This window comes from Austrofundulus limnaeus, unplaced genomic scaffold (assembly GCF_001266775.1).
Source record: "Austrofundulus limnaeus strain Quisiro unplaced genomic scaffold, Austrofundulus_limnaeus-1.0 Scaffold455, whole genome shotgun sequence".
Taxonomy (NCBI): Eukaryota; Metazoa; Chordata; class Actinopteri; order Cyprinodontiformes; family Rivulidae; genus Austrofundulus; species Austrofundulus limnaeus.
Window position 1 is genome coordinate 147117 of NW_013952857.1, and position 8958 is coordinate 156074.

General features: G+C 39.3%; 2 protein-coding genes across 2 annotated transcripts in view; one reads left to right on the forward strand and one right to left on the reverse strand.

Annotated features, from left to right (window-relative positions):
• The first annotated feature begins 2217 nt into the window (after positions 1 to 2217).
• On the forward strand, positions 2218 to 3795 carry mgst3a (microsomal glutathione S-transferase 3a). The gene is made up of 6 exons (XM_014025083.1): positions 2218 to 2326; positions 2591 to 2717; positions 2800 to 2873; positions 2978 to 3035; positions 3141 to 3213; positions 3300 to 3795. Exons 2-6 carry the CDS (start codon positions 2601 to 2603, stop codon positions 3425 to 3427), a joined length of 450 nt encoding a protein of 149 aa, XP_013880537.1. The 5' UTR covers positions 2218 to 2326; positions 2591 to 2600; the 3' UTR covers positions 3428 to 3795.
• Positions 3796 to 6761: 2966 nt separating this feature from the next.
• Positions 6762 to 8958, reverse strand: part of LOC106529611 (uncharacterized) — a gene marked incomplete in the record, with an annotated part of 10247 nt that continues 8050 nt past the window's right edge. The window contains 1 exon segment of the mRNA XM_014025084.1: positions 6762 to 8048. Coding sequence (XP_013880538.1) covers positions 8004 to 8048 — 45 coding nt within the window.

An 8958-nucleotide genomic window follows, 5' to 3' on the forward strand; every position in this document is an offset into this window, starting at 1 on the left:
GATTAAAATTTTATCAACAAAAACAAATGTTAGACCAATAGGCTGATATCTGACAACAAATGTGTAGGTTAGCATATTTTGTTCTTCTTCGCTATCATTAATTATCTTATCCCTGTAATTATACAGTATCTCTGCTCAGAGCAGAGTCGTAAAGTAACTAAGTACAAATACTTCTTACTGTACTTAAGTAGAATATTTGGGTATCAGTACTTTACTTGAGTAATTATTTTTCCAGCCTACTTTTTACTTCTACTTCTTACATTTTCACACATTTATCTGTACTTTCTATTCCTTACATTTTTTTAAAAAAAGGCAATAAGTACAAAGTTGTTACTTTTATTTCATTTAGCTTGTTTTTATTCTAGATTGTTATTGTAAAAAATAAATACTGTCCATACAGATTGTGCCTCCTAGACAGAGTGAATTTAATTGTGGTTGAATGAGAAGTATAAATATATAAAATTCTGATACCGTATTACTTTGTACACTGTTATGGCAATATTTATTTAACAACAGAGACAGAAATACGCTGGTCCAAGAATGAAGGTACTCCGTGGGATGATCAGCTGAGTTTTATTGCAACAACAGGAAACACAGAGAACGTGGCCTGTCTCTGTGACTCTGCTTCTCTCTGTCTGTCTCTCCACACTGCTCACTGTCTAACTCTGTTGCACCCTGTCCTCTTAGCAAGATTTGATACAAGGTCAATGGAGAACACAAAGATAAACACAAGTGATATCTAAGAATGATTATTGTTGTTAGCAGACCTTGTTCTGACTTTAATCATTCTGTCTGCAGATGATCAGCATGTCAGGAAAATCTAGGTCATTAAAGGATGTCATGAATTACTTGCTTAAACATAAAGTATTATTTCTACCACATACACAAACAAATCATGTCACACTCTACCAGGACATAATCATTAAAATAAAAGGACTGTGCTTAAGAAGTATTTGTATTTCATGAATTATATTATTGCATTTGGCCACAGCCCTCAGATAGATTTTTATTATGGTGAAAAGCTTTGTGCAGCCTTGATATATGTACTGAAACAGCTAAACAGTGCATCCTAAATTTAACATAAATTAATTATTTTAATATAATATTGTCATTTCTGCATTTTTAGAGGAGAGGTCACCTCCTAATACATGTCATTACAGAAAATCTAACTGCTCATTTTAATTCAATACTTTTACTTTTAATACTTAATTACAAAAAGTACGATACTTTAAGACTTTTACTCAAGTAATATTCCTAAAGGAGACCTCAACTTTTACCAAAGTAATTTTTTGGTAAGATACTTGTACTTTTACTCAAGTATCACTTTGTGGTACTCTATACCAGTGTTTCCCAAAGTTGGGGTCGGGACCCAAAGTGGGGTCCCAAAACATCAAGGTGGGGTCCTGAAAAGATTTTCTGAATTAATTACATTTTTACCTTAGTTGTTACAAAKGARTGAGGTTAGTRTATTTAAAATGGATAAATGTAGTATAAAAATATTGTTACTATGCCCATGTTTAGTTGACCTGATACAAATGTTTATCTTCCAAAAATAGTTGGGGGCACAGGTCTCTGCTACTGGAAAAGTTTAGGAACCAGCGCACTTTGGTTCCCAAAGTTGGGCTTGGGACCCAATTATGGGTCATGAAGCACCTTGGATAATCTCCAGAAATCAATTTAAAGGGTCATAAAATAATTGCTGATGTAATATTTTCTGTATAATTATTACAAAAACACAAACTAAGTATAAATAAGTATTTATATTTGTGTACAAGCTGTTTAGATCGTCAAAAATCCTGTGTTTTTAGGGTTATTAACAAAGTTGGTGTACTCAGACCAGTAATATTTGGGGTCACAAGTTTTTGCCATGGATATTTTGTGGGTCAGAAGACAAGAAGTTTGGGAACCACTGCTCTATACCACACTGGCTCAGAGTTCAGCTCCACACCCAGCAGATGTATAAACAGTCAAATATCGCTGCATGATGCAGAGACAACAATTCTGTCTGCAGATTTTAATTATTCTGTCTTATACAAGAAATAAATGTCAAGGGTGCAACATAACTGCGTTATATTTAAGAAATTTGAGAGTATATTTTGTGAGTGAGCGATAAGAAAGCTCTGTTCTTAGAAAACACTCCGTTTCCGCCGGCTCCTAAGAAAACGAACAGGTTTCTGCTCTTCAGGTTTACGCCCCGCCCACGGTGTGCGCGCGATGCGTCATCACGTACAAATACGGAAGCAGAAAGAAAACTTTACTGTCTGACTTTCACTGCGTCTGTCCAGAGGGGAGTCGGAGCTTTCTGCTTATAGAGTTCATTTTTAAGGTAATTATATGATTTTTCAAAGAGTGTTGTCATTTTCTGTTTTATAAATTTAAACCATTCGTTTATACAATCCTGCTCATTTGACCTTTCGTTTTCAATATGTCCTTGTGTTTTTTTCATGTTTATTTTACTTAAGCTAAAAGATGCAGTTTGTTTTCATGTTTCATTAAATTTAAAAAAAAAAATCTAAATGACAGTTTGAACAGTAATTGTTGCATTTTAGTAGTATATTTAAAATGAATGATCTGTTTTTTTTTCTGTTAGCTTTGTCAGGATGGTGGTGCTTTCAAAGGAGTATGGATATGTGGTGCTGACAGGGTTTGCCAGTATGATCATGGTGGGACACCTGGCCGTTAATGTTGGGAAAGCCCGAAAGAAGTACAAAGTGAACGTGAGCGGGAGGAGTTGTCTCTTTGATGCCACCGTTTTTACAGTTTCGTGCAAAAATGCAAACGATCTCTGTCTCCTTGCAGTACCCTCAGATGTACAGCGATGACCCCGAGAACGGACATATCTTCAACTGCATCCAGCGTGCCCACCAGAACACGTAGGTGTCAGCTGAAATGTGCACCCGCCTGCTGCCTTTGCTCCGTCTCACAGATAAGAAACATAAAGCCGGTGAAGTTAATCTGCTCTTGTCATTTTCACCAGACTGGAATTGTACCCCGCCTTCCTTTTCTGTCTGGCTGTTGGTGGTTTGTACTGCCCCGTGAGTTATTATTATTATTTATTATCGTGCTTTATCAGTCATTGCCAACGATTTGACCCAAGTGCAGAATCTAAGCATTTGTGTGTGATTGTGTGTCCGTCTCAGCGTCTAGTTAGTGGACTTGGAGTCGTGTGGATCGTCGGCAGGGAGGTGTACGCACACGGCTACTACACCGGAGGTGAGGGAACCCAGAGCAGGAACGTTCTGAGTTTGCATGCCTCCATGCTGCTGCAGTGCATTTAAACATGTCACTATCATTATCAGATCCCAAAAAGAGAATCAGGGGAGGATTTGGCAATCTGGCCTTGATTGGGATGATGCTGACTACCTTCAACTTTGGTCGCCATCTGCTGGGCTGGTCCGGACCCCAGTTTGGACCCTTCCGCCACTGAAGAGGAGGAAGATTTCAGCATTGCCTTAGCTCAATCTTTATTAGTCTAATCATAGCGAGTAAACACTAAGTAAAAGAAGCTGTTCCTTGACTGGTGGAACAGGTTGAGTTCATGTTGAAAAGTGATCTGACTGGTTTTCCTGCAAACAGCAACAAAACGTTAAATCCTTTTGTGGTGCACTGACCAATCAGTGTTCTCATTTCAGTCAGCTGACTTTATCTTTTTGGTATTTTCAGATTGTAATCCTGTGGCTTCAGAACTCTTGATATTGGTGCATTTTTGCTAAAAAAATAATCAAATGTTTGTGACATAACGCCTCAATTTGTTGCTTTAACCAAGATGAAAAATAAAGATTTTTTTACCTTACTAGAAAGTCAAGTGTTGCTTTTAGAATAACCTTACTTTTCATTTTCTTATTTCTCCTCATAAACCACACTAATGAGAAAAATATGTTGTTGTTTTTTTATAATGGAGATTTTGTGTAAGACGTGTAAGCAGTCACTATGTAACCTGCAGTAGATGGCAGCCAGAGTTGGCTGTTTGGAAAGTTAGAAGTTCTAATCAATGAGTGAAGCTAACTGCTACTTACTGTGTGAGAATATCAACTAAGGCAAACCTCAAAATGTTTATGCAAACCAAGATATTTTTGAAGCTCATCACTTCTGCATCGGATGTAGCCTGGTTTAAACCAGACCCTGTCCTTCACTTTGCTTTGTACGAGGGTCTGGACTTGATGCATAGAGAAGTGATTCTTGCAGGAGGCGTGGCCTCTGCTGAAGTTTAAAATGATTGGATCAGTTGGCTGCGACGTATGTCGCTGTGATGGAGGCTAAGCTAAGAAGCTAACTGGAAATCGCGTGTGCTGTAAATAACCCTGAGAGGAGAAATACAGTATAATATAATATAATGAAGTTGACACACGTGATGCAATCCTGGCACGACTTTGTGTGCGAGAGGAAAAGTTCATGTTAGCACAAAGTTGATGTGCTCAGGCCTAGTGTCACGTACAGAGGTTAGACAATGAAAGTGAAACAGCTGGTTTTAGACCATAACATCCCTTTCAGACAGCTTCCTCTTGCGTCCACAGTTAATCCTGTTGGATGTGGTTCATCCTTCTTGGTGGTACTCTGACATCACCCTGGATACTGTGGCTCTTGATACATCACAAAGACTTGCTGTCTTGGTCACAGATGCGCCAACAATTTGTCCTCTTTTGAACTCTGGTATATCACCCATAATGTTGTGTGTATTGCAATATTTTGAGCCAAACTGTGCTCTTACCCTGCTAACTGAACCTTCACACTCTGCTCTTGCTGGTGCAATGTTCAATTAATGAAGATTGGCCACCAGCCTGGTCCACTTTAACCATTAAACCTCCCACACTAAAATGACAGGTGTTTCAGTTTCATTGTCCAACCCCTGTAGATCTACAACTATGCTCCACCCAGGACCTCTGTACTCCACTACCACGATAATAAACCACCTTACCCATACTCCAGCAGGGTTGTGCATGCTTACAACCTTTCAGAACTTCTTAATACTCATATTGGTGCTGGGCGGTATACCGTTTTGTACCGAAAACCGGTTTTTATTTTTGTTATGATATGACTTTTCTGAATACTGGTGCAAATAGCCTGAACACGTGCGGAACGTTTCGCTATGGCCGCCAGTGAACTGTTAAGGGCTCGACACACGGGCAGCGACAAACTACAGCATATAACGGCTGTCGTCGCAGTCAGGGTGAAACCTGACACGGGACGCGATAGCGATCACAGCGTTGCGAATCACGCTCTCAGGTCATCTTCACAAAATTTGATTGGTTCTTGACTCTGAAGGCAGGTGTGCATTACGGACGTGTAAACTAAACAAATCTTGCGATGCTAATGATAATGAAAAACAAACACACATCAAGATACAGTTTTATGAGGAAAAACTTACCATAAACTTCACCCTGGTGCCAATAAATTCCCACAAAGCTTTTTAGTAATCACTTAGTGAAAGTGTTAGCTAACTGCAGTGTGTAGCATACTCTCCTCTCATTGGTCAGCCAATGAAACCCTCGCTGATTGGTTGAACTTTAAGAGAAAGCGACAAAAGTTGAACATTTTTCAACTTTCATATGTCGCGTCGCAAGCTCGCGTGTGCACGTCTACGTGTACGAGCGTGAAATTTCACATGCACTATTTTCGCCGGTCGCTTAGCTGGAGGAGGGCAAGCGATTGTCGGCTCACCACACAGGCTCCATAGGAAATGAATGGAGAGCGAGCGACATCACCTCCCGTGTGTCGAGCCCTTTCCCCTGGGGACACGTTTCCTTGCAGCACCACTAAACGCATTAGCATGCTAATGTTATTGTTGGAACAACTGGCGGTGGGTGGTGTGTTTCAGCCGCTTCTATGGTCTGACGTAAGAAAAACATCCCGTTTTCACCATCGCTGAATAGTAAACAACTCTTCAGTGTTGTGCACGGTTAGATTTAACGTGCTATGTTATAATGGAGATGTTATTGCATGGAGACTCTAGCGAGCTTTTATTGTGAAAAGTCCGGGGAGAAGTAGTTTTGTAGTGTAGCGGAGTTGACTGGTGTACAAGGTGAGTCGTCCTTTTAAGTTTTATTAACACGTAACGATAGACCAGATAATGATTTTTTTCTCAACCCTTCCCGATTGAACCTAAATGCATGATTACTGTCTATAACCAAAGAAGAAAAGGCGTACAAGAGGAGGGAAACAGTGATACAGAGGTACAGTAAAAGAAAAAAGTCAATAAGCAAAGTTTGTACATTTTATTATCAGCTGAGCTGTGAGGAAAAAAATACCGTCAAATACCGTGAAACCGGTGTAACTGTTGAAAATACTGTGATATAAAATTTGGGTCATACCGCCCAGCCCTAACTCACATAGAAATATTAAGCTTCTTCAAAACCCATCCAAATGTTGGCCGATTTCTTTTTCTTTACCATAAAAAGTCAACATCCAGTGCGAAAGGAATCTAACATAATGGCAGAACATTAAAAATTCACTTAATCCCTTGGAAAAAAAAAAAAAAAAAACAGAATTCCAAACTGATCTTATCGAGTCTTCAGTGGGGCATTGATTGATTAATAAAGTTGTGTCAACAAAGGTGTGTGCGTGTGTGTAAGAGGAGTGTCTGTCTCTTTTTTTGAATGGTTCCAAGTCCACCTGGCTTGTTCAGACAGGGGCAGTAGCTTTGTTAAGCGGTTGATTTCAACACAAACAACTGAATCACTTGAACAGAGCAGTTTATACTCGTTATGACACCACCATAAATCCCACCCACATCAGTGTTATTACACAATATCCCACATTCAAAGCAAAGTGGTTTCTGTTTTAATATTAAACAGGAAATCTTCCATAAAACTATATTTTTACATTTCAGTTGTAAATACATTACTGTTTATTATTATTTTTTATCTGTAACAGGAACGTCAACACTATGAGGCAACAGCTTAGCTTCATGGCACTCCCTCTTACAGAACAAGACACTGAGCTGCAGAAATGCTTAGTCATTAGCAACCTTTTAAAGTTTTACAACATTTAGTCACTGTTTTATCTTTAATAGGAGTGGATTTAATGCAGCGCTGTGTTAATTTAACACCCAATAAAAAATCACTAAGTAAGCTCTAGGCTCATATAACATCAACTTTATAACATATAGACTTTTCATTTCAGCTAAATTGTTTAAATAATTTGAAATGAAGCTTTTTTTTCATGGAGGGGAAAGGTTCAATCAAAATATGACTTTTGATTTTATAGTTCTAATTTTTTAAGGCAGCAGTTTGGCTTAAAAGTGCACTTCACTAATATTTGGTCAAATAAATAAGTGCTGTAAAATGTTTTGGAGCAAGTTGTCAACGTTACAGTGAGTCACTTAACGTCTTCGGTCAGTTTGTGTCTCTGCTGTTTGATAACCTTAAATTTTAACGACAGATCTGCTGAGGAACCTGTCAAACAGCATGGCAGTGCAGATGTTAGAGCCGGCTCAGGTTCACCTCCCGGCCTGGGTGGAGTTAACGTCCTCCCTGTGAACACATGGGTTTCCTCCTCTGGTTTCGTCCCACAGAGCAAAAACATACACGTTACTGTACGTGGATTGGTAAACCTTAATTCTTGGTGTGAGTGGTGGTTTGTCTCTACGTGTCCCTGTGATGGACTGGAGACCCTGTCCAGGCTGTCCCTTATGACTGGATGAAAGGTGTCCCAGCTGGAGCCGCATTACCTCACATGTCCTCTAGGGTGCAGTGTGATCATTGGAGCCACATTAAAGTGCTGTGCAGAAGGAGTCAGTTCAGTCCAGGTGAGAGGTGCTGTTCATTTCCACAAAAGCTAAAACTCTCCAGAATTATTAAGGGAATGTGACTAAGAAGGAAAACTTTTCAATTTAAAAGACTGACAATCATTTTTCTCACAAAACTTTGAGTCACAACAAGAAACTCGATGAGACGCAGCTGCATCCAAGCCAAAGTTTCTCTCACATCCCACGTGGTCTTCGTTGGATCTTGATCCTCACATGTTGTCTGCGTGTTTGGCAGCGACACACAGGATGTGGGCTTCCATCAGTGAGCGTACATGGAGAGGGGCGTGTCCTCCATCAAATCATCCTGGAGAGGATGATCAAAAATGTAGCAAATATTCAACAGAAAACACAGAGTGATCCTGAGCTACTAACACGCTAACTCTTAAGGCCCTGTCACATTAAAACATATAAAACTTATAAAACTTATGCCATTTTTAAAAGTTCTAAATGCAATAATTGTTCCACATTTGATTTATTTTATAGAAGTCTGGGAAATGCATGTAAAACCATTACTAATCCTATTTTTATTTTACAAAAAAAGAGCCATAAGAATTATCACAAGAAAACATTATATCACCCATCTAATACATTGTTTCATCAATTAAAATAATTAAAAAATTATGAGTTGGTTGAATATCATATTCTGCAGGCTATGTATAAAGCTCATAATGTGTTACCTTCAAATCCAATCAAATTTTGTTAAAAGGGAAAGCTGCTATAATTTCAAGGGATTACAAATGTTTGTTAAACCAAAAATCCAAACAAATTTGAAGGACAGATGCACTTCAATGAAAGGTATAAGTGTTATGATTGTTGTCTGTGTTAATGTTTTATTTTAGTTTCTGTCTTGTCATCAGTTTTCTTCCTCCTGTCTGCCTGTGCTCCAGCCCCGCCCACTCTCACCTGCTCCTCATGTTTCTCTCCCAGGTGTTTCCTGTTTGTGCTCGTTAGTCTCACCTTTATATTCTGAGTCTTGTCTTCACTTCCCTGTCTGATCATTGTGCTGTTCACAGCCTGTATGTTTGTTGCCTTGCCTAGCTACACCAAGTTAGTTTTTGAGCTGCCCTGTCAGCAATTTTTGTTTAATAAATTTTATTTTTTCATTTTGGAAGCTGCCTGCACCCTCCCCACCCCTCTGATGCTGGACCTCCAGCTCCGGTTCCTGTGGGCCCTCCAGCTCTGGTTCCTGTGGGCCCTCCAGCTCTGGTTCCTGT

What these genes read in the sequence shown, in the direction of transcription:
- mgst3a (XM_014025083.1), top strand. Translation starts at nt 2,601, where the DNA reads ATGGTGGTGCTTTCAAAGGAGTATGGATATGTGGTGCTGACAGGGTTT. An exon ending in GAAAGAAGTACAAAGTGAAC is followed by an intron (nt 2,718 to 2,799) that starts GTGAGCGGGAGG and finishes GTCTCCTTGCAG; the next exon opens with TACCCTCAGATGTACAGCGA. An exon ending in CAGCGTGCCCACCAGAACAC is followed by an intron (nt 2,874 to 2,977) that starts GTAGGTGTCAGC and finishes CATTTTCACCAG; the next exon opens with ACTGGAATTGTACCCCGCCT.